At 39.5% G+C, this 26860-nt stretch overlaps 1 protein-coding gene across 1 annotated transcript in view; it reads right to left on the minus strand.

Moving 5' to 3' along the window:
- Positions 1–26860, minus strand: part of PLBD1 (phospholipase B domain containing 1) — a 68368-nt gene that overhangs the window by 5371 nt on the left and 36137 nt on the right. The window contains exons 7-8 of the mRNA XM_001089478.3: positions 2867–3067; positions 2616–2756 (exon numbers count right to left, since the gene is read on the minus strand). Coding sequence (XP_001089478.2) covers positions 2616–2756; positions 2867–3067 — 342 coding nt within the window. The remainder of the gene's footprint in view (positions 1–2615; positions 2757–2866; positions 3068–26860) is intronic.

Consider the following 26860-nt stretch of genomic DNA (forward strand, 5'->3'; position numbering starts at 1 on the left):
ATCCCTTTTTTGAACAGAAGAAACAGAGTTTCAGAGAGGTCAGATGTCTTCCTTGCCTCACAAAACTTGACTGAATACAGGCCTTCTAACTAAAACATCCAGGGCTTCTATCACCATACCACAGTTGCTTAAATATGCTAGGAGGTGTGCCCACCCCCCACCCCGACCCCCCCCCCACCTTTTTAATGGCTATATGATATCATTTATTTGTTTGGGCAAAACACGTTTCTTTCTGAGCTTTTCTTTACTCACAGTAAAATGGCAACAATAACACTTATGTGGTAGTATGTTACAAACATCAAACAAGAGAACTTAAGTAAAAGGCCCAGAAGAGTGTCTACAATGCAGTAGGTACTCTGAATTTAATTCTCTGTTCTTCTCTCCTCTGGCAAAAAAAAAAAAAAAAAAAAAAAATACAGACAGATCATCATCAACTCTTTTTAGTCTTAGGGAGTTTCAAGGGGTCTAGCAATGGGACTGCAGAGAACCAAGTCTACCATTCTGTTAGCAACTGTCCAAAGAAGAAAAGACTACTTTAGCAAGCATCTCTCTCTTGAGGCCTGCTATTATTTTCAGGCTCTTAGGAGCTGGAGGGACCAGCTGGGTTATCTGTTTTGAACTGCTCTGTGCTAACCAGTAACCACCTAATGATTTCACTTCTTGGATGGATTTTCCTAACAAGCAAAGAAGGTAGGTCCACTGCTTGGTAGTATATGAACTGCTTGGCAATGAAAATTCCCACCTTAAAAATTGGTGTTATGCATAAGTCTTAGTGCATTTAGTTGGTGTGAACCATTCTCCACTGATGAGGCCCACTCTAGGCATCATTACAAAGTCAATTTGGGGACCTGGAAAACGGAGGACCAGGTCCTGATCCCTAGGGTCAAAACTTTATCTCTGTTCTGTCTCTATTCATCTGCCAGCTGATCTGTTGCAATAGTCTCCTAACTAGTCTATTTTCTTCCCACCCAGTCTACTCTTCCTTCTCCTAACTAGTCTATTTTCTTCCCACCCAGTCTACTCTTCCTTCTCCTAACTAGTCTCCTTTCTTCCCACCCAGTCTACTCTTCCTTCTCCTAACTAGTCTCCTTTCTTCCCACCCAGTCTACTCTTCCTTCTCCTAACTAGTCTCCTTTCTTCCCACCCAGTCTACTCTCCCTTGTCAGGAACTCCCAATTTCTAAAACATAAAGGCTGAACTGCCCAATAGGATTTTTAAGGCTAACATTTTCTCTCAATCTATCTACTTATCTTAATTGATTCTCATGACCGTCCTGTGAAATTGTAGAGGAAGTTCTTGGGAGCCAGATGAGTCTCAGAATTTAGGATTTTTCAGACTTTAGAACAACCATGGAGTGCGTGGATTATGTGACATTACAGTCTCTTTGGGAAACACCTCATAATCAAAGATGTTGATATTTCTGTAGCCTAATGTATACATGGGGTCTCTAAGAAGAAATAAAGACAATTTAAAAAAACAGGCTGGGCACAGCAATTTGGAAGACCGAAGCAGATGGATCACCTGAGGTCAGGAGTTCAAGACCAACCTGGTCAACATGGTGAAACCCTGTCTCTACTAAAAACACATAAAAACTCAGCCGGGTGTGGTGGCACGTGCCTGTAGTCCCAGCTACTCAGAAGGCTGAGATAGGAGAATCGCTTGAACCTGAAAGGCAGAGGTTGCAGTGAGCCGAGATTGCACCACCGCACTCCAGCCTGGGTGACAGAGCAACACTCCATCTGAAGAAAAATTAAAATTAAAATTAAAAACAACTAAAAGTTTCCTTCTGGCAGTTTTGCTGCCAAATGAGTTCAGATCAGGTCATATCTTGCTACCAAGTGAGCCAGCTACCAAATCAAAACAAAACACAAGAAACAAAATAATAATTTGTGGTTTTACAGTTTTAGAATTTTAAAATTACAAATACCTGGTTGTGGACCTATATCACGATTCAGTTTTATAGATGAGGAAAGTGAGGCTTGGAGAGATTCAATGATTTGCCTGAGATTTTAAGGAACTGAGATTTGAATGAAGGCAGTGAGCCTCCTGGCTTCAAATGACTGGACTCCTTCTTGCCCACCAGAAGTGCCTTCTCTGACCCCACCCACTAACAGCCACATTCTCTTTATGTTCACCACCGGCCTAGGGACACCAGACCTGATGACAGCTCTTCCCATCCTGAGCTCCTGCAGCTGCTTTGAGCACTTTGCTTCCCTACTAGACTCCTGAGTCCTTCGAGGTCAGGGACTCTGCATCCTTGCTTTTCTGGTCCCTGGGCCACAGTGGCACTCCATAAATATTTGCTGAATTGAACTTAAAGCTTTAACCAGGAATACAGGAGAAAAGGTAATATTAGAACCATGAGGAATCACAGGGCCATGAATGCCTGATTTGCGTCCCAATCTGCACATTGTCCTGCAAGAGTCTGCGACGTAGGTTTACCTGTTGTGCTAAACCTGGTCATTCTCCCCCAGTGTAACTGGCAGTGGCATCCCCATCCTGTCTTCCCCCCCATGCCCTCCCCCACCACACATTCACACATCGTGCATTCCCCTACCATGTATGAACTCACACATACTCGTCAGGTTTTCAGACTTAGGACATGAAGAAAGTACCTCTCCGTAGAACATCAGTTTGTTCGGAATATTCTACATATGTAGGAATTTGCTCCACAATGTACAGAGTGCCTTTGTCAAGGCTGTGATTCAGCTTTACCTTCTTCAGGTCCAGAACCATGTATTGATTGTTATAGGTGCCTGAAATATCAGCAGACGTGAAGACGGGACATAGGTATGACTTTACTGGTTAACAAGCCCAAATTGAAATATATGTCTGTGCCTAACAGTTATTCTGCAGGGTCACTTACCAGAGTTGTATTTTGAAAAGATGTCTGCCCACCTCTTGCCACTATCTGCCATCATATTGGCCACACGGACTCTTTGCCATGCCAGGAGAGACTCGGGTATTATCTGCTTTAGCAGGGTTTTATTATACACACTGTTTGTGGTCTGCAGCAGTATCAATCCACTGCTAAGAATGTAAAAGTCATCCAGAGACTCCAAAAACCCTGCAGAAAAGACAAATATACACATCAGCCTATGTATATATGGAACAGTGAACCATCATTATTAGCAAAGAGCTTTACATACACATGCATTTTGCAAGGCGTGTCAGTTATGACTATCCTTGACCTGCAGTTGCCTCCCCCAGCTCTGGCTCACCTCTGTGGTAGTCACCCAACTGCCGCTTACAGAGGTGCCAATAGACCTCCACCCCTGGATTCTCCATTGAAAATTTATTTTATGATTTGAAATTTAAAAAATGTTAAATCCAGAACATTGCAAGTTTCCAGAATGATAAACAGATGTAGATCCCAACTTGCTAGGATTTCGCAGGAGAACTTTTAATTAGGGAGGGGATTAGCAGTGTTCATTAGTAGGATATAAATGCCTTTTTTTCCTTCTCTTCTACTTTCCCATATTTTTCAAATTTTGTATAAGTCTACTTTTTTTTTTTTTTTTTTTTTGAGACACAGTCTGACTCTGTCACCCAGGCTGAAGTGTGGTGGCATGATCTCAGCTCACTGCAACCTCACCTCCTGGGTTCAAGCGATTCTTGTGCCTCAGCCTCTGGATAGCTGGGATTACAGGTGTGCACCACCATGCCTGGTTGATTTTTGTATTTTTAGTAGAGACCGGGTTTCACCATGTTGGCCAGGCTGGTCTCAAACTCCTGACCTCAAGTGATTCACCCGCCTTGTGTGGGCCACCACACGTGGCTAAGTCTATGTAATTTTTATACATGGAAAAACATCTACATTTAGAAAAGAAAAGATGGTTTTGAAACTCGGTCATTGACACTCTTCGTCAATGCTTTTTTATAAATGTTAGAGGCAACACAGGAAAATCAGTGAAGCCACAGTCTTTTCTGAAGACCTATTTTGTCGTTTACACTGGGATGAGTATGGAAAGGACAGAATATCAGACGCAGCTGTAATAAAAAGAGAGGATATATTGTCATCAGTAACAGTAATGGAACAACTGTCAGTGTTAAAGAAGAGTCAGAAAAGGACCCCAGTGGTAGAGTTAGAAGGGGCCAGAGTGATAAGTTCCTTTGGTGCATCCTGCCGAAGGGGATTAATGCCCTTACAAAATAGTCCAGAGAGAACTAGCTAGCCCCTTCCACTATGTGAGGTCACAGAGAGAAGGCACTGTCTATGAGAAACAGACCCTCATTAGACACTGAGTCTTCCAGTCCCTTCATCTTGGGCTTCTCAGCCTCCAGAACTGTGAGCAATAAAATTTCTTTTTTTTTTTTTCTTTTTTTTTTTTTTTGAGACGGAGTCTCGCTCTGTCGCCCAGGCTGGAGTGCAGTGGCCGGATCTCAGCTCACTGCAAGCTCCGCCTCCCAGGTTTACACCATTCTCCTGCCTCAGCCTCCCGAGTAGCTGGGACTACAGGCGCCCGCCACCTCACCCGGCTAGTTTTTTTTTTTTTTTGTATTTTTCAGTAGAGACGGGGTTTCACCGTGTTAGCCAGGATGGTCTCGATCTCCTGACCTCGTGATCCGCCTGTCTCGGCCTCCCAAAGTGCTGGGATTACAGGTGTGAGCCACCGCGCCCAGCTATAAAATTTCTATAGTTTATAAATTACCTAGTCTGAGGTGTTTTGTCATAGTAGTCAGAATGGACTGAGATAGTCTCAAATTTCTATCATTATTTTTTACCACTTTTATCATTTTTGCCATATCTGAGATCTAAACTATCATTTAGTTAATATTTTTATTTTTTGACAAGTAAAAATTATATAAATTTATGTTATACAAAATGATATTTTGATATCTGACAAGTAAATATTGCATATATTTTGGTATACAAGATGACATTCTGATATATGTATATACATTGTCAATGGCTAAATCAAGCTATTAACATATGCACTACTTAATATCTTTCTTCAAATTAACTCTCTTTTCAAACTTAAAATACTTACCCTTGTCACATACCATAATGTCTAAGAAACTATGGACTTAAATGTTTTTGTTTTTTCCCAAAGAAATACATTGAAACAAATACATTTCTACTAACGTGCAAAAAATATTTGTCCACATACCACCTCAAATCACCCCACCACCCTATGCATGCTATTGCACATCTATTCTAGCCTAGTTTGGAATAAGTAAGGTGGGGTCAAAGAAAGGGGTCACTTGAAGCCGGAGGTAAGAGCATGGATTGGGAGTCAGAGGGCCTAATTTTAGTTCCCTGCTTGCCTCTAATGAATTTGACAATTCTCATTTTGCCTCTCTGTTCCTTATTTCTTTCCTCTGATAACCTGGGACTAAGTGATGTCACTCAGCTCTAACAATCTGATTTTAATTTCTTGAAATTCCTTGAGTAGGAAAGTTACACGATGAGAGGACTGTCCAACTAACCCTTAATGAGCCTCTACAAGGCTGCCGTTAAGCTATAGAGAGGTTTGTGTAAATTAGAGAAAGTTGCACACTCCAAGTGGTACAAGGCTTAAAGGTGCCCTTGAATGAAATTTTAATGGTCACCTCTCTAGAAAGACGTGACCTGGGCAAGGATATATGGCTTGGCAGAGTGTAAAATGGATTTCATTCATCTCTTGGGCTGGGATCATTTTTCAGTGCTCAAACTGTACAACCATACCTGGCAGCCTTGAGAAAGCTCCCTGGTAGAAAATCCCTGTAGGGTAGAATGCTGTATTTCTGGAATGACAATTTTGCTAATTCACTCCTTACTGTAGCAGTCTCTCTGGACACAAGAGGGCAGGCGTTCTTTAATATATGTAGGTGATTGAATATTACAAGTACTAATGTTTTAAGGAGTCATCTTTCCTTTAAAGGCAAGATTCTTTATGAAAGAGACAGGAAGATGGAAATATATAAGCTATCTAGAATTCTAGAGCAAAGAAAATGACTGGCCTGCAAAAACTATAGTCGAGGAGGCTAATTCTATAGTTTAGAGTTTAAGATGATAAAGAAAAGGCCCAGAGATGAGACAAAGTTCTGATACATTACCTTTTAAAAAAAAAGCACATTTTTTTGACTATATACAATTATAATCTTTTAAATTTTTTTTTTTTTTTTTTTTTTTTTGAGACAGGGTCTCCCTATGTTGCCCAGCTGGTCTCAAACTCTTGAGTTCAAGGGATCCTCCTGCCTTGGCCTCCCAAAGTGCTGGGATTACAGGTACGAGCCACCACATCTAACTAAAATTATGATCTTGCTCTCATCTGTCATTGGTAGCTTTGGAAGGCAGATTGAGATCAGGAGAAAATGAAACACTCCAGTGTTTTATGAATGCCAGCCTAAGAATAATATTTCATGGTAAGCTTCTCACTGAATTTAATTAAGAAATAAAAAGAAATTCTTTCAGTTAATAAATCATATTTCAAGACTTAAGAAAAAAAAACACTGAATTACAGAAATAAACAGTAACCACTATGTAGTCAGGCAAATGGCAACAACGGTTACTCAACACACACCATGGAACAAACACATTAGAAACAATTATGATGGTTGACTCATGGGGAGTTGCATGTTGAGACAGGGTGGAGTTGAAGGAAATCATCTTATGACCAGTTAGTCAAGAAAAGTATGAAAAATAAGGTGGGATTTCTGGAAAGGTAGAAGGGAGGAAGCATCCTGAGTTACGTGGGGAAGATGATCCAGACAGGTCTGATCTGGCAGAAGATATCAGTGTCCTGGGATGGTGCCAATGAGGAGACAAAAAATCAAAGAAAGGTACTGAAAAAAAAAAAAAAACCCAGAAATTAAGTGCTGCAAGATCCATTTATAATTCTTTAGAATACGTGCTGGAATTCTGCTATTTCTTTTCTTTTCTTAGTTCTACCTTTTAAAAGCAAAGGACATGAATTTTGGTCTGTACCAAATATAGATTGTATTTATATGCTTCAGCTTTATGAGCAAAGTACCTCGATTAAAGAGGTAACATGACATTAATAAAAGTAATTATAGAACATTAAAAATGTTTACAAAATATATTTATTAAATAGGCAATTTTATAGATTATGGAGACTTGACTGAAATTTTCCTGGAGCCTATTCTTTTATCTTCATTTGTACCTACTTTCAAGTACATGCACTTAATATTTAAAGAGGCTAAGCTGGCTCACGCCTGTAATCCCAGCGCTTTGGGAGATCGAGGTGGGTGGTGGATCATTTGAGGTCAGGAGTTCAAGATCAGCCTGACCAACATGGGGAAACCCCATCTCTACTAAAAATACACACACACACACACAAATAAATTAGCCGGCGGTGGTGGCACATGCCTGTAGTCCCAACTACTTGGGAGGCTGAGGCACGAGAATTGCGTGAACCCAGGAGGTGGAGGTTGAACTGGCCGCTGCACTCCAGCCTGGGCAACAGACTCCGTCTCAAAAATCAAAAACAAGGCCAGGCACAGTGGCTCACGCCTGTAATCCCAGCACTTTGGGAGGCTGAGGCGGGTGGATCACGAGGCCAGGAATTTGAGACCAGCCTGACCAACAGGGTGAAACCCCATCTCTACTAAAAATACAAAAATTAGCCGGGCATGGTGGCGCGTGCCTGTAATCCCAGCTACTCAAGAGGCGGAGGCAGTGAGTCGCTTGAACCTGGGAGGCGGAGGTTGCAGTGAGCCGAGATCGCGCCATTGCACTCTAGCCGGGGCAACAACAGCGAAACTCCGTCTCAAAACAACAACAACAACAAAAAACAAACAACAGCAACAACGACAACAAAAAGGGCTAAGCAAAAATTTTGCCGCTTAGACCACAAGGGCTGCCATAGTCTCACAGACAGGATGGACTATGGATTCAGTATGCTGGGATGGTCTAGGGTGCTTGTTACAAACGCCCCAGCCCAGATCAATGAAATAGGAATTTCTATGGATAACACTGCATTTTTAGCAAGCTCCACAGGAAAAACTGGGGAACATCTAAGTTTAAGAAGTATGTATACGTGTATAGGGGAGGTGATAGCATACCTGTATATAGTGAAAAGTAGGAACACACCATGTTTGGGGAAACACACTAAGTGCATCCCAGAAAGCCTCACTTATAGATCATTAAGCTTGAAGCCTCCGCCTTATGGGGATCATCATTACTGGGATCCTCAATTAAAAGTCCTTTGAGGCCAGGCAAGGTGGTTTATGCCTGTAATCCCAGTACTTTGGCAGGCCGTGGAGGGCGGATCGCCTGAGGTCAGGAGTTCAAGATCAGCCTGGCCAGCATGGCAAAACCCTGTCTCTACTAAAAATACAAAAATTAGCAGGGCGTGGTGGCATACGCCTGTAGTCCCAGCTACTCGGGAGGCTGAGACACAAGAATCGCTTGAACCTGGGAGGCAGAGGTTGCAGTGAGCTGAGATGGCGCCATTCCACTCCAGCATGGGCGACTGAGTGAGACTCCGTCTCAAAAAAAAAGTACTTTAAATAGGTTCCATCTTTTGTTCCCACGCAGAAGCTCCACCCACCAGGCATGGCAGGAAATCCTTTGAGTTCACTGCTCTTTTCGTTTTTTGTTTGTGTTTTTGTTTTGAGACAGGTCATGCTCTGTCGCTCAGGCTGGATGCAGTGGCGGGATCAAGTCTCAGGGCAGCTTCAAACCACCTGGCCTCCTGAGTAGCTGGGGCTGCAGGCATCCACCACCACACCTGGCTAAATTTTTTAATTTTTTTGTAGAGACAGGGGTCTTGCTATGTTGCACAGCCTGGTCTCAAACTCCTGGGCTCAAGCAATCCTCCTGCCTGGGCCTCTTAAAAAGTGCTGGGATTACAGGTGTGAGCCACCACACCCAGCTGGCTCTTATAGTTTTAGCCATTTAATTTAAATCTGAATCATTTCTAAAAAAAAAAAGAAAAAAAAAAAAAAGAAATGAATATTTATAGTTGGATAGATTGCCTTTGCACTCAGTCCTCAACCACTGAATTGTGTGACCTTGACCTGTTTGACTATTTAACTTCGCCGACTATTTAACTGTTTATTTTTAAAATGCAGACAAAATACCCTCCTTGAGGTTTTTTATGGAAGGTAGAATTTGTAAAAATCAGTATAATTTGCCTCTTCACTGCATTAACGTGCTACAGACTCAGACTGTTTTGTGTAAAGTATGTCAAAGAACTGCACTTTGTCTAAAGAGAAGTTTGATGTTTTGTATGCTTGTTAAGAAAATACAGTGCTAGAAATTAATGGTGGACAGCTGATTTTAAAAATACCCTTCTTGTTAGGTTTTTATGAACATTAAATGACATAATAAAAACAAAATGTTGGTCCGGCACCGTGGCTCATGCCTGTAATTCCGGCACTTTGGGTGGCTGCGGCAGGTGGATCACTTGAGGCCAGGAGTTTGAGACCAGCCTGGCCAACATGTTGAAACCACGTCTCTACTAAAAATACAAAAATTAGCCAGGCGTGGTCACACACGCCTGTAATCCCAGCTACTCGGGAGCTGAGGCATGAGAATCGCTTGAACCTGGGAGGCAGAAGTTGCAGTGAGCCGAGATCACACCACTGCACTCCATCCTGGGTGACAGAGTGAGACCCTGTCTGAGAAAGCAAAACCCCACAAACAAACAAAAACAAAATGTTTAGCATAGTGTCAGGGACAGAGCTGGGTACGTGGTAGGGGCTAAACACATATTCAGGTTTTTTGTTTTCCTTTCTATTTAATAACAAGTTGAACACAAGCTTATAGTAATTTATTTAAAATTTAAATTCTGCCTCATTCCCATAAAACTAGTCAGGTCACATTCATGTTATTTATCATCTGGTTACTACAAAGGATTCTCTTCAAGTAACAAGTCCTGTGCTGAACACGTAGGTTTTGCATCTGAAGTCCCTTGTTTACAATTCCTGAACATCTTAGACTCCTGTTCTCAAATCCAGGGTATGAAAGGGAGGGCAGGATGAATAGAAAGCAAGTTACAATAGGAAGTGTGATCTCTTAGGCAGTCCCCACCTCCTCCTTGTTTTATTGCCCATCTTTCTTTCCTACAGTTCCTACCATGTCCACATCAAAGCGGACATCATCTATCTCCTTCCTTTCTGATTTTCCTCTAATCCTTCTTTCTTCCTTCTTTTCTACTTCCTTCCATAAATATTTATTCAATGATTATAATATGCAAGGCTCTGTGCTCCTCCAGGGACACAGGCATGAATACAGAATATGGGCTCTGAAGAAATTATGCACAGGGTACCTAGGAAGCTCAAAGGAGAGATGACTTACTCGTCCTGAAGGTTAGTAAAACCATCTAAAAGGAGCTCTTGTGCTACTCTTTGTTAATATGAGAAGCGCTAGGGTATTATGTATTACCTGGCCAAAATAAATAAATAAATAAATAAATAAATAAAAAGGTGGTATCAAGGGTGAGTATTCCAATAATAGCAGCATGATAAAATTGAGTGATTTTCCCACAAATAATCATTATAAAACTGTATCAAATTATTTAAAGCAATGATCTGAAGGTACTAGGAATGACCAAAGGCAGGGAGAAACAGAATGTTAGTACAGCATTGGTTAAGCTGGAGTATGAGGCTTCCTTGCCTGCATGTATTCCTAAACCCCTGATATGAACTGAATTCTGTTTCCTCGAAATTCATATGTTGAAGTCTTAACCCCTAGTACCTGAAAATAGACTATATTTGGATACAGAGCATTAAAAAGGTAATTAAGGTCAACTGAGGTCTTATGGGCAAACTCTAATTCAACATGACCTGTGTCCTTATAAGAAGAGGAAGTGGGCCGGGCGCAGTGGCTCACGCCTGTAATCCCAGCACTTTGGGAGGCCAAGGCAGGTGGATCACGAGGTAAGGAGATCAAGACCATCCTGGCTAACGGTGAAACCCCATCTTTACAAAAAATTAGCCAGGTGTAGTGGCACACACCTGTAGTTCCAGCTACTTGGGAGGCTGAGGCCGGAGAATCACCTGAACCTGGGAGGCGGAGGTTGCAGTGAGCATGCCACTGCACTCCAGCCTGGGTGACAGAGTGAGACTCCATCTCAAAAAATAAAAAAATAAAAACATAAATAAGAAAAAAACAGGAAGTGATGTCAGGTATATGCACGCACAGAGAAAAGGCCGTGTGAGAACACAGTGAGAGGGTGGCCATCTGTAAGTCAAAGAGATAAACCAAACCTGTCAATATCTTGATCTCGGACTCTTAGCCTCTAAAACTGGGAGAATAATTAATTTCTGGTTGTTTAAGCCACCCAGTCTTTGTCATGGCAGCCTTAGCAAACTAATATATAGCCCATACCCAACTTTAGCTATGGAAAACTACAGTCATTCTGGCTTGAAATGGCGAGGCCAAAGTCTAGTGTTGCAGAACAGCTGAGAATTTAAGAGGAAAATTTTGGGAGCAAGAGAACTACAAGAGCAGAGATTCAAAATCTGAATATGAACTCTGTCCAGTTCCCTGACTGACCACTAACTGTGCATGAACGTGGGAAACGCCAGGGAGCCCAGGGTAAAAATACAAAGAAATGAGAAGGTTTTCCCTTGTAAGACAGAATTGCTCTAGAAGTGAGATAGGTGAGTTTGCTGCAACTTAATATTGCCACGGTTCCCAACTCATATGCAGCTCAAATTCCTCAAGCTGTCAGAGGACAAAGGTAAGAACTGGAAAACCAAATCCGAATATAGGGGAAACCTGAGGATCAAGGAAATCACAAAGAGAGTTAGCTCTATAATACGAATATGAGCTGCCAACATCTTTCACTGGCTGCTAAATTACACAGATGCAGGAGCAACCTCCAGAGGACCAGGTTGAAGCAGCAGCTGGAAGTAAGCAACACTGAGGAAGGACATTCGTTGCTGCACACCATGCAGGTGACATACGTTGACGTTTGAATGCAAGCAAAATAATTACCTGTTAAAAACAAAAAGTAAAACAAGTGACTTCAGCAAGATGTCTGACTAGAGGTGTCTAACATTCATTTCCCTACAAAAAAAAGAACCAAAATGATGAATAAACAACTATATTTTGACTAGAGTACCCAAAGGAGAACACTAAAGTGTTCCAAAGGAGTACAATAAGGGAGTTGCAGAGACCCAGTGGAGCATGGAGACTTGGGATGGCTGCATAAAAAAAAGAGTGAAACGTTCTGCCTTTGCCACTCCGTCTTCCCAGTCAGGATTGGTATGAAACCAGGAGGCAGTCTCCCTATGGAGAAAAGGTGAGCAGGAGAACTCCCAGCAATCTCCACTGCAAACACCTAGTCTTTGCTGCTTGAGAATTCTGCAGTTTTCACAAGCCGTGAACCCATTCTAGGGAGCTGCCTGGCATTCACATGGCTGTATTATAAAGAATGAGCCCACTGTGCCATCTTCTCCTCTGTGATCTAAGCTGCTGAGGCACAGCACCATCTTGAGACCGGCGCCACTACTGCAGTGCACTGTGCTCTGGAGGACCAGTAACCACTGTTTGTTTCTCCCCATCCTGAGGCTCTGCTGCAAGTACACTGTGCTTCTAAACAGTAGCACACCACTCACCAGTCGAGCAGCTACTGTTTCCTATCCACCTATCCATGCTGCCTATCTGTTCCTATCCATGCTGCCTAGGAGGCTCTCCATCTTCCCCATCCCTGTGGCTGCAGCACCTCAACCTCAATTACTCAGAGCATAGGCCCAGTGAAACAGCCATAACCTTGGTGCCTGAGCCCATGTGCTGTCCTGACCCCCAAGGAACAGATGATCCTACCCAGCAGGGAGGCCACACCTTACCCTGAAGGAGCAGTCCCTATGTACTTGTGTATAACAGCCTGGCACTCCTGCCCCCAGAGGAGAGACTGTGTCTAATCCTATTGGAGTAGGCCTTGTGCACCCATGGTGCATGAAACAACCTGGCACCCCTGCCACCAGCAGAAAGGCCATGCATATGACTTGACAGAGCTGCCATACAAACTCCTGCAGGCTAGGATGCCACTGAGGCATCCATAGAAATTGCTAACATTGACTACAGCTGAAAAAACTGCATGGTGACTACACTCCTGCATCCACCTGGAACCAAAGCCAATGCACCCTACACAACTGACACCTTTGGACACATCTGCAGGCAAAAATCTTTCCTTATGATAACAACTCTATAAAACTGGAAGAGGCATCCATTCTATCAGATGCCCAGACATCAATGCAGGGACACAAGAAATATGAAAAAGCAAGAAAATATGACACCACCAAAAAAACACAATAACTCTCCAATAACTAAAGAAATGGCAATTTACTAATTGCATAAAAAACATTTTAAATATGATCTTAAGGAAAATCAGTGAGATTCAAGAGAATATAGATAGGCAATTCGATAAAATCAGAAAAGCAATTCATGATATGGATAAAAAATTCAACAGAGATATCATTTAAAAAAATCTCTTGGAGCTGAAGACTTTAATGAATGAAAGACAAAATATAATAGAAACTTCCAACAGCAGACTACACCAAGCAGAATAAAGAATTTCTGAACTGAAGACAGCTCTTCATTTGAAGAATGAAGAAAGCCTGTGAGACCTATGAGACACCTTTCAGTAAACACATTTTCACACTATAGAAACTTGAGGCTGGGCGCGGTGGCTCATGCCTGTAATCCCAGCACTTTGGGAGGCTGAGGTGGGCGGATCACGGGGTCAGGAGATCAAGACCATCCTGGCTAATACGGTGAAACCCCATCTCTACTAAAAATACCAAAAATTAGCCAGGCACAGTGGTGGGCGCCTATAGTCCCAGCTACTGGGGAGGCTGAGGCAGGAGAATGGCATGAACCCGGGAGGTGGAGCTTGCAGTGAGCCGAGATTGCGCTACTGTGCCACTGCACTCCAGCTTGGGCGACAGAGCCAGACTCCATCTCAAACAAAAAAAAAAAAAAGAAACTTGAGAGGGAGAAGAGATGGAGAAGGGCACAGAAAGCTTAACAAAATAATAGCAGAAACTTCCTAAGTTTTGAGAGTGATATGGAGAACTCTATGCCAACAAATGTGAAAACTTAGAAGAAATGAATAAATTCCTGGGCACATAAAACTTACCAAAATTGAATCATGAAGAAATAGAAAATTTGAACCGACCAATAACAAGTAATGAGATTGAATTAGTAATAAAAAGTCTTCCACAAAAGAAAAGCTGAGGACCCAATGGCCTCACTGATGAGTTTTACAAAACATTAAAGAAGAACTAATACCTGTCCTTTGAAGACTATTCAAAAGACATGAAGAGGAGGGAATACTTCCAATATCTTTCTATGAGACCAGCATCACCCTGATTCCAAAACCTGACAAGGACACAACAAAGAAAGAAATCTATGGGCCAATATCCCTAATAAATATAGATACAAAACTCCTCAAAAAAATATTTAAAAACTGAATTCAATAGCACATTAAAAAAAGTCACTCACTATAATAAATGGGATTCGTTCCAGGGATGCAAGGATGGTTCAATATATGCAAATCAATAAACATAATAATACATCACATTAACAGAATTAAGAACAAACCCCTGAAGGGATGTTGAATCTACTGATCTAGAAAAGACATTTTAAAAAATTCAACATCCCCTCATGATAAACACTCTCAACAAAATAGATATACAAGAAAGATAACTCAACACAGTAAAGCCCATATATAACAAATTCACAGCTAGCATCATACTGAATGGGGAAAAGTTGAAAGCTTTTCCTCTAAGATCTGGAACAAGACACAAATGCACCACTTTTATTTAACATAATACTGGAGGTCCTAGCCAAAGCAATAAGGCAAGAGAAAGATAAAAAGGGCATCCAAATTGAAAATGCAGAAATCAAACTGTCCCTGATTCCAAATGACATAATCTTACATATAGGGAAAACCCTGAAAACTTCACCAAAATACTATTAGAACTAATAAGTAAATTGAGTACAGTTGCAGGATACAAAATAAATATATGAAAATCTATAACATTTCTTTATGACAATAGCAGACAATCAGAAAAAAAATAAAGCAATTCTATTTACTATAGCTACAAAAACAAACACTTAACTAAGGAGGTGAAAGATCTTTATGATGAAAACTATAAAATGTTGACAAAAGAAATGAGGATACAAATGGAAAGATATTCCATGTTTAAGGATTTGAGGAATACTTTTTAAAATGTCCATACTAATCAAAGCAATATACAGATTCAGTGCAAGCTCTATCAAAATACCAATGACATTCTTCATAAAAAGAGAAAAAAAATCTTTAAATTTGTATGGAACCTCAAAAGACCCCAAAGAGTCAAAGCAATCTTGAGCAAAAAAAAAACAAAACTGGAAACATCACACTACCTGGCTTCAAAATATACTACAAAGTTATAATAACCAAAACAGCATAGTACTGGCATAAAAATAGACATATATACTAATGGGACAGAATAAAAAATACAGAAATAAATTCACACACTTACAGCAAATTGATTTTTGGCAAAGAAACTAAGAACACACATTGGAAAAAATTCTTTTTGATAAATGGTGCTCGGAAAACTGGATATCTACATGGAGAGGAGTGAAACTAGACCCCTTGCTGGGTATTTATCCAAAGGAAATGAAATAAGTATATTAAAGAGATATCTACACTCTCATGCTTATTGCAGCACTATTCACAATAGTCAAGATATGGAATCAACCTATGTGTCTGTCAACAGATGACTGGATAAAGAAAATGTGATACATATATGTATAATGGAATACTATTCAGCCATAAAAAGAATTGAATTAGGTCATAGGTGGCAATGTGGATGAGCTCTGAGGGCATTTTGTTAAATGAAATAAGCCAGGCACAGAAAGACAAATACTGCACAATCTCACTCAGATGTGGAATCTATAAAAGCCGATCTCATACAAGTGTAGAGTAGGACAATGCTTACCAGCAGCTGGGGAGGGTAGGCAAGGTGGGAAGGGTTTAATCAACAGGTACAAAATTACAGTTAGATAGAAGGAAAAAGTTCTGGTATTCTATTGCACAGTAGGCTTACTATAGTTAACAATATTATATTATATATTTCAAATAACTAAAAGAGATTTTTGAATGTCCTTACCATTAGAAAGTGATAAATGTTTGAAGTGATGAATATTCTAAATACCATGATTTGTTCACTACACAATGTATACATGCATCAAAACATCACACTGTATCCTATAAATATGTACAATTATATGTCAATTAAAAATAAAATAAAACGTAATTCTCAAAAATACAAATTCAGAGACACTATGGTGTGCTATTTTTCAAGTCCAGATTTCAACCAAAAATTACCAGGCACTATAGTTAACAATATTGTATTACATATTTCAAAATAACTATAAAAGAGGATTTTGAATGTTCTTACCATAAGAAATTGATAAATGTTTGTGGTGAAGAATATACTAAATATATATATATACATTGTGTAATGATCAAGTCGTGGTATTTGCTATATTTGTCACCTCCAAAGAAAAAGGAAAATATGACCCCACACTTAAGTCACTGGAAACTGTTTCCAAGTAGGCCTTGATATTGGGTTTAGTGGAAAAAGACAAAACAGGAAAATATAGTATTAAGATTTACCAGAGAGGGAATCTCAACATAAAATTAGAAGTTAAAAAAAGAACAAAATTGAAATTCTAGACCTGAAAAGTACAGTAAATGAAATGAAAAATTCACTGTATACTTCAACAGTAAATTTGAGATGGCAGAAGAAGGAAATAGAAAACTTGAAGATTGTGGCTGGGCGCGGTGGCTCACGCCTGTAATCCCAGCACTTTGGGAGGCCAAGACAGGTGGATCACCTGAGGTCAGGAGTTGGAAACCAGCCTGGCCAACATGGTGAAACTTTGTCTCTACTAAAAATACAAGATCAGCAGGCATGGTGGCGCATGCCTGTTATCCCAGCTACTTGGGAGGCTGAGGCAGGAGAATCACTTGAACCTGGGAGGTGGAGGTTGCAGTGAACTATCACGTCACTGCACTCCATCCTGGGCAACAAGAGTGAAACTCCATCTCAAAATAAATAAATAAAATTAAAAAAGAAAAAATAAAACAAAGAAAACCTGAAGATAGAAGATTAATGGGAATCATCCAATCTGAAAAACAGAGAGAAAAAAATAAAAACTACATAAAATTTACAAAGCCCCAGAGACTTGTGCAAAAATGTTTAGCATCTGATGAATAATTGACTGGAGTCCCAGAGGGAGAAGACAGAGAAAAGAGGAAAAAATATGTGAAGCTATAAGTGGTGAAAAAGCCCCACCTTTAATGAAAAACATTAATTTACAGTTCCTATCAGCACAACAAACTTAAAATAACCACAAAGAAGACCAGAGTTAGCCCGCCAGAAAGCTGAAGTCACCAAAAATCTAAATGCAGAAAAAAATTTGAGCAGAAAATAATAAAATTAACAGCTTACTTCTCAACACACACACACACACACACACACACACACACTCACTTCTTGTTTTAATTTTTTAAAAGACAGTAAGTTTTTAAGTAAAAAATCTTAACACCATATTGGTGTATTTATAACATACATAGATGTAGCATATATGTGACAACAATAGCATAAAGGATGGAAGGCACTAAATGGGATAATTACCATTTTAAGTTCCTATATACTTTTTAGTAGACATAATTGCTTATTAACTTTACGTAAATTGTGATGAGTTAAAGATGCATATCACAAGCCCCAGGGACAACAATTTTAAAAATGCCAATAAATATAGCTAGAAAGCCAACTGGAGTATTAAAATATAGACTATTTTGTTAGAAAATCTTTGTTAAAATGTTTAACACAAAAGAAGACAGGAAAGGAGGAGCAGAGAAACAAAATAGAGATGAAATGAACTAAATAGTGAAATGGCAGACTTAAATCTAAATATATAAATATTTACAGTAAATGTAAATGGACCAAACACTTCCATCAAAAGTAAGAGACTCAAACTTGATAGAAAAGAAAGCAAAATGTACTAATTATCTGTCTACAAAAGACATACAGCAAATGCAAAACCACAAATAGTTTGAAAGTAAAGACATTCCATTTGTGCTAGCAAATTAAAATATGCTTTGATTCACATTTGAACCTGAAAGCAGGAATGCCTACATTAATTGCCACATTAAAAACAGCCATCAGGCGGGCAGATCACGAGGTCAGGAGATCGAGACCATCCTGGTTAACATGATGAAATCCCGTCTCTACTAAAAATACAAAAAATTAGCCGGGCGTGGTGGCGGGGGCCTGTAGTCCCAGCTACTCGGGAGGCTGAGGCAGGAGAATGACGTGAACCCGGGAGGCGGAGCTTGCAGTGAACCAAGATCACACCACTGCACTCCAGTCTGGGCGACAGAGCGAGACTCCGTCTCAAAAAAAAAAAAAAAAAGAAAGAAAAAAAGAAAAAAACCCAGCCATCTACCCTTGATTATCTAGAAAGACTTCATAATGATGGCCAGTTCCTTTTAGGTTTTAGAAAATCAAATGATGACGTAAATTTCCCTTAATTTGCACAGTAGTAAATAAAGTACATCTCTAAAGTGGAACACTTACACTAGGCTCTAAGATTCACTTTGAGGTGGAACTTAAAACCAATATACTGTATGTATGCATTGGTAGTAGCTACTTTTGCTTCATAGCTTCATACCAACAAAATATATCAGAATAGTATGAAAGTACTGGAGGAGTTGAAAGAAAAATACCCAAGGCCGGGCATGGTGGCTCACGCCTGTAATCCCAGCACTTTGGGAGGCCCAGGCAGGCAGATCACCTGAGGTCGGGAGTTGGAGACCAGCCTTGACCAACATGGAGAAACACCATCTCTACTAAAAATACAAAATTGGCCAGGCGTGGTGGCGCATGCCTGTAATCCCAGCTATTCGGGAGGGTGAGGCGGGAGAATTGCTTGAACCCGGGAGGTGGAAGTTGTGGTGAGCTAAGATCGCGCCATTGCACTCCAGCCTTGGCAACAAGAGCGAAACTCCGTCTCAAAAAAAAAAAAAAAAAGAAAAAGAAAAAGAAAAAAGAAAAACACCCGGATACACATACTCCTTCAGACTTACAGACTTAAGCTGCATTTATGGGGTAGTGATGAGGTTTAGAACATACACGTATTTCGTTAAAATTCTCCAGATGATTCTTAGTATGAACTACTACGTTATAAATTTTAAGATATACTTAGAAGTCCTTAAGACATCTAGCTCCATCTCTAATAGACAACACATTTATATTGCAGATATTGTTTTTTTTTAGTTTATGACCAGTTATTTGTGAAGGACTATTGGTAGGAAAAAATACGAATATGTTAACTTTAGCTTACGGCACCAATTTATGAAGGAACAACAGGCTCACCAGCTGATCTCAAACATAAAACACCCCACATCAGTCTGATACGATATGGTACTACTTTGAATCTGTTACTAGTACCACCTTGACAGAGGATACATGCTCCCAAAACGTTTGTTACCACACTTAAAAATCACTGCTGTCATTAAGCATCAGTTTCAAAAGTATAGCCATCAGTTTCAAAAGTATAATTTACTTTTTCCAGATGACTACCATTATTCTAGTCTTTTCAATTTGTAAGGGGAAAAACAACAAAAACAAAAACTTATGATGCACTTTTCTCCAGCACATCAGATTTCAAATTGGAAATTAAAGACATGCTATGGTAATGAACCTGCTAGTACTCACACTTTTTACAAGAAAAAAAAGGCAAGAAACTTAATGGAAAGAGAAAAACCTTCCTTTGTTGGCCCTTAAACTGAGTCAAGATCTGAAATGTAGAGATGATCTCTGACATTTATAACAGATACCTGTATGTTCTTGCTGTGTAAATAAAATTGCTGGTATGAAAACAGTAAGCATAAAAAAGCTGGAGTGGTTATATTAATATAAGGCAATATAGACATTAAGACAAGGAGTTGTCCTAGAGACAAAAAAAGACATTTCATAATGATAAAAGGGTCCATATAGTAGGAATATACTATACTTATGAATGTATGTGTTAAATGATAGAGTATCAAAATGCATAAAGCAAAACTACCAGAAATGAAATGAGAAATATAATCTGCCATGGGATTAGAGAACAAAGATAAGAAAATGAGAAATAGACAAATTAACAATTACAGTGGAGGTATAAATATTTATTTTGTAGTAAATGATTAACAAATAGAAAGTCAGTTAAGAAAATAGATGATTTGAATTACACTATCAATTAACTTGCACTGACTGACATTTACAGAACACTACACTCAGAAATACTAGAATTTACATTATTTTCTACTGCATATGAAGCGTTCATTGAGATAGACTCATGCTGAGCCATAACACAGGTCTCAATAAAGTTAAAAAAATTTGAAATCATACCAAATATGCTCTCTAATCTCAGAATAAATTAGAAAATGGAAATTTATTTCCAATTAATTTATGATTATTTCTATGGAAATAAATTTCCATAGAAAATTGGAAAACAGTGACAAAGATCTGAAAAATCTGTAAATTTTTGGAAATTAAACAATACACTTTCAAATAAGCTATGGATTAAATAAATCATGTGAGAAATTAAAAAATATTCCAAATGGAATAAAAATGAACACAAAATATATCAAAATTTGTCAGATGCACCAAAAATAGTGCTTATTGGAAAATTTATCATTTTTTTTGCTTATGATAGAAAGAAAGATGAAAATCAGTTATCTAGTTTTCTGCATTAAGAAGCTAGAAAAAATTACAAATTAAATGCAAAGTAAGTAGAAGAAAGAAAATAAAGATAAAAATGGAAATTTTATCTTAATAAAGAAGAAAAATGGACAATATCATGAATGATAATGGGGACTTTACAGATCCTACAGACATTAAGAGGTTAAGAAAAATATTATAAATAGCTTCATATCAATAAACTTAGAATAACTTAGAAAGAAGGGATAAATTCCCTGAAAGACATATTTTTAAAACTAACTCAAGATGAGTTAGAAAACTGAAATAGTCCTGTAGCAGTGAAAGAAATTAAATTTACAATTAATAACTTTTCAACTAATAAAAACCTTCATGTCTAGATAGCTTCACTTGTGAATTCTATTAAACACTTAAAGAAGAAAATGGGCTTGGCATAGTGGCTCACACCTGTAGTCTCAGCATTTTGGGAAACCAAGGCAGGAGGATCACTTGAGCCTAAGAGTTTGAGGCTGCAGTGAGCTATGTTCACACCACTGTACTCCAGCCTGGGTGACAGAGTGAGACCCTGTCTTTAAAAATAAATAAATAAATAAATAAATAAATAAATAGAACAAAATAATCCCAATCCTATACATGCTCTTAAAAAATTTAGGAGAAAGAAATAATTCCAAATTTAGGATATGAGGATAAGCTTATCCTAAAACCAAAACCATCATAAGAAAAGTAAACTACAAACTAATATGTCTGATGAATGTAAATGAAAAAAATCATTAACACATGTTAGTAAATTGAACTAAAAATAAATACAAAGAATAACACATCATGGCTAAGTGAGGATTAACCCAGGAATTTCAAGTGGTTTAACATCCGAAAATCAATCAATATAACTCATCATATTAATAAAGGAAAAAAAATCGTATGATCCTTTCAACAGTTGCTGAGAAAGAATTCAGAAAAATGCAACATTTATTTAATATTGATAAAAATATTAAATAAAGTAGGAAGAGCAGGGACCTTCCTTAATATTACAAAGGGCATCTACAAAAAATCTGCAGTTAACATCATACTTAATGGTGAAAGACAATACTTTTCACCCCAGGTCAGGAATTGGGCAAGGATTTCCATGCTCACCACTTACGGTCTCCATTATTCTGGAGGTCTTCTCCAGCACAATCATACAAAAATACAAAGGCATACAAGTGATGGGAGAAGTCAGACTGTCTTTATTTAGAGATGACATGATTGTATATATAGAACATCCTAAAGAATCTATAAAAAAGCTATTAGAAGTGATATGTGAATTTAAAAAGATCTCAGGATAATAATGTACAAAAAAAGTCATACTATATTGTGGTAGTTTTCAAATTTCCACAAATTATTTGGCACCCTTCTCTTTAAAAGGTGGATTCTAATTCCCTTTCCTTGAATGTGGGCTGGTCATAATACCTTGCTTCTAATTAATAGAACCTGGTGGAAGTGAGTGTTGACGTCTGAGGTGAGGTCACAATAGGCATTACTATTTCTCCCTTGTTCTTTTGGATGGCTTGGTCTGGAGGAAGCCAGGGGTCTTGCCATGAAGGACACACAAGCAGTTCTGAGGAAAGGCCCAAGTGAAGAGGAACCAATTGCCAGCACCACCCTGTCGGCTATGTTAGTAAGTCGCTCCAGTCTCAGTTAAGCTATCAGAGATTTCAGCCCTTCAGTCTTTGAGTCTTCCAGCTGAGGCCCCAGTCATAGGAGAGACAGATTATCCTCACTGTGTCCTATCTAAATTCCTGATCCACAGAAACCATGAGTAACTAAATCATTATTGTTTTTAGCCACTAATTTTTGGAGCAATTTGTTATGCAGCAATGGGTAATCAATAAATATGCATGAGAACAAGCAACTGAAAAAAGAATTAAATAAAATCTTGATTACAGGAGCATCAAACATAACTTAGGATTTAACTTACTTAAAGGTATGTAAGACCTAAATACTGAAAACTACATGATATGACTCAAATTAAAGACCTAAATAAACAAATAGATTATATTAGTGGATTGGAAGACTCAATGTTGTTGACAAGTGAATTTTCTCTGAATTGGTTAAAACAATCAGATCTTTGTGCTGAGGTCTTCACACATTGTATTGGCTGCCATTTCAGTGCCATCATCTTCTAGTGATTTATCTCTTTGTCTTACCTCATTGATTATTGATTTGTATTGCCAAAATAAGTACATATATGGGGAGGGCTGGTGCAGGGCTTTTACCTTCCTTACTTAGCCTCAGCAGTTGCTAGGCAAAACAGACCATGTATTCAAAACCCTTCTTGTTAGGGACTGAAACTTCTAGAACAAGGCTATTCAAAGTCACTTTTTTTGGGGTATCCGGTGCCTCAGGCAAGTGTTTTTGTTTGTTTAACAGGACCCCTGCCTATACAAACAATTTGATTAAAAACATATATTTAAAAATTCATAGGTACATGTGAAGTATGATGATTTATCATTGAAGATTTAGGATGGTGGGCAGAGAAACGTACTCTGTTTTGTCTATTGTCCAATCAGTGCATGCGAAGATTCTTTATAGTATCCAGGTACCATCTCTTTGTATTCTTTATTATTAAATGCGTTGTTCCTGGCTAAGTTCCTATTTTTTGTCATGAGAAAAAGGTAGCAATACTGTTGTTATAAAACCATGACTTTTTGGAACCCGTTTGTATTCAAACACCACAGATCTCCTTGCCTCTGCAGTTCCCTAACACCATTCTCTTAATGACTGCAACAACTATCATGCCACCTGTGAATCCTAGCTTCTAATGACTCAAAAATCCTTGTTATGCTTTGTTAATGTTGATCACAAACGCAAGTCTTACCAGAGTATTAAAAAAATTGTGAATGATAATTTGTTTTTTGGTCACTAAAGCTACACTGGGAATTTTACGGTGTAAACAGAGATCAACATGTTTTCTGTTGGACTCTTTAGGCTAATTGCTGCCTCCCTAGAATGTAATCTCTTTGTTGTTGTTGTTGTTGTTGTTGTTGCTGTTGTTGTTGAGATGAGGCCACACTTTGTCCCCCAGGCTGAAGTGCAGTGGTGCTATCTTGGCTCCCTGCAACCTCTGCTTCCCTGGCTCAAGCTGTTCTTCAGCCTCAGCCTCCCGAGCAGCTGGGATTACAGGCATGAGCCACCAACATTTGGCTAATTTTTTTGTATTTTTGCAGAGACAGGGTCTTGCCATGATGCCCATGCTGGTCTTGAACTCCTGAGCTTAAGACAACCCACCTGCCTTGGCCTCCCAAACTGCTGGGATTACAGGCATGAGCCTGCTTAGCCTGTTTAAATGTTAAGTGCATGTACTTGAAAGTAGGTACATAAGAAGATAGAAGAATAGGCTCAAAGCCCCAGGAAAATTTAAGCGAAGTCTTCATAACTTAAGTCTTCACAATTTAAGTCAAGTCAAGTCTTCATGAGCCTAATCTCTTTTCATGCTGAACCCTCCGCCACCTTCACTCCTCACCCATGGGTACCAGTGGGCAGGATAAGTGAGAAGCCTGTAAGCCAAGCTGGAAGAGCTGTCCCAATCCCACAAGAAAAATCCATCTGTTTTAAGACTGACTCAAGACAGTAGGAAGTCACATCATCAACTGCAGCAAAAGATTTGCTACAAGGGCCCGTTTGTGTTGTAGAGCAAGGTTCTCAAAAGGCCTCAGAGGGGCCAGGCCTAGCCTGCCCCAAGGACTGCCTGACACACGGTGCACAGCTGCAGGGGTGAGGAGGCCACCACAGGGGCCAGATGTGGAGCTCATAGGTCGAAGTTCGCTTGCACTTTACTGTCCTCCCCTGCTGCATGCTGAAACCCAAGGGTAAGAGGTGGCTTTCAGTAGCATAGATCCCTGAACATATGCTCTGACATGAGAGCCACCCCAGGTCATCGCGACCACCATTCTGATAGCTAGGTTATGCACCATCTTGCAAAAAATATATACTGTGAGGGCCAAGTAGAGGAATCTGCTTACCAAGACCAGGCCATAGGCTTGAGTCCCAGAGCTCGTTGTGGCATCTTGTTGAACCCATGTGTGGGCAGGAGTGGAGGAGAAGAGCCCCCAGATAGGGAGATGTGGGACAAAGGCCCATGTGCATTGTTTTCTGGGCTCAGAGAAGCTGACCTGGATGGCTCAGCCATCTTGGTCAGTCTTGGGCACTAGAGGGGGATTTAGAAATTTTCTGGAAAGGATGCCCAGAGACATCCTGGGCATGTCTAAACTGGACGCCCAGAGACACAGGTCAAGATACTGCCAACCTGGCCGGTCTCAGGATGCTGGAGGGGGATTTAGGTAATTTTCAGGAATGTAATTCCAAGCTGGGAGGGTGGGGGTTCCTGCGCCCAGACCTAAGGGTGGTACTGAGGTTATCAGCACCTGGTATACTTTGGTATACTTTTGACTTTCCCTGGGTATTGCATGTTAGCCTCTTTAGGTGAAATAATTTCCTCAATCTCCACTTTGTATTTTTAGAAAAGACTAAAAAAGACCAAGCCTGTTAAGCAACCAAATCACCTTAAATTCTTTCTAAATTAATAAAAATTATTCTGTTTTCTTAACCTATAACCACCTCTATTTTTATGGAGTGAACTGAGGCTCTGGTGAACGTACAGCATGAGACTGGCTTCAATACGTTTGGGCGTACTGAAGGCAGCAAATCCTTTTGTATTATTGATAAATGTGAAGGATTACCATTATTCCTTCTATTCTCCTATGCTAGAGTACAATTTGGGGAGTGTCCTGACAATTCTTATTAGGTAATTATCCCTCAAGGATTCTTGCAAGGACAACAGGAGGACACATAACGTTGCGTTGTGTTTCAGTAATTCAGCAGTCATATTTGTTATCCTCTGGAAGAGGGATTATCAAGCTTCCATCCATATGCTGATTGACCATTTACAAAATATGGTGGTTTGAGTTGCCTGGATTATTGCACCAGCCTTCTAAATGTTCTGCTGGCAGCCTCTCTTGTCCTCCTCTAACTGGCCAGATAATCCACAAATGCAAATCTACTCATGTCCCTTTCACTTGTCACTTTAGTGGCCTCATGCCGTGCCTCATTCCCTCTCTCTGGCCTTCTTGATGCTATCTCTTGCCCATATACTGTTTGTTCCTCAAGGAACATTCTACCTCTGTATCCCCATTGGGCTTGGCTAAATTATCTTGTCTTTTGTGCCTCGACTTAAATTTTCCTTTCTCTTAGCTTTCTCAATGTTCCCAGACTAGTCTTTCTCTTATTACAAAAATCACACTCTAATGTCATTTTTTTTTTATTGGCCTCTACATCTCAACAGAAAGTCAACTGTGACAGTAGGAATTGTGTCTATGCCGGTCTCCATCAACAATCCTTTGCCTAGCCCAATTTAACAGAAAATTGTGGATGAATAAACTATATAATGGCTACAACTGTATGAAGCAAGCGTTCTATTAGCCTCATTTTACAGCGAGAAAGATGTGGCTCACCAAAGTAAAGCAGCTGGACTTCATACGTTGAAAGAGTTTAGCAGCTGTCCAAGCTCTGCCTTTTTCCTTCCTACAAACCTCAGAAAATACACAAAATATCCCATCTTGAAGCTTCAGCGTTTTTCATGGCAATGATCTTGACGATCACTCCAAAAAATTTAGCAGGAAGGCCATGATGTGTCGTAAAAGGTGGATAGGAGCGTATGAAATCCTCAGAATTCTCTGTATCTTTAGCATGATGGTAGTTGTAGCATCCCAGTTACCATCATCTCTAACGTGCCTCAGCCAAGTCAGGAACGTTTCTTGAGTTGATCTGTATGTTCTGACTCAGGAATTCTTTTCGTTTGTTTTTAATTTTTATATTGCCTCCATTTAATTTTAATACAAACATACAAACTGCTACGTCAACACAAGTTATTTGCTTAATCCCTAATTAACTTCACTTCCATCCTCTTTTTTCCAATCTTATCGAGGCATGATTGACAATAAAAATTGTATATATTCAAGGTTTACATGATGTTTTGATACACCTATACACTGTGAAATGATTTCCACAACCCAACTAATTAACATATTCAGCACCTCACATAGCTACCTTTGTGTGTCGTGTGTGTAGGGAGAATACTTAAGATCTACTCTCTTAGCAAATTTCAAAAACACAGTACATTATTCTCAACTACTGATGCAGGAATTCTTAATATCCTTGCACAGATCTT

The sequence above is a fragment of the Macaca mulatta genome, chromosome 11 (genome assembly GCF_049350105.2).
Source record: "Macaca mulatta isolate MMU2019108-1 chromosome 11, T2T-MMU8v2.0, whole genome shotgun sequence".
Classification (NCBI taxonomy): Eukaryota; Metazoa; Chordata; class Mammalia; order Primates; family Cercopithecidae; genus Macaca; species Macaca mulatta.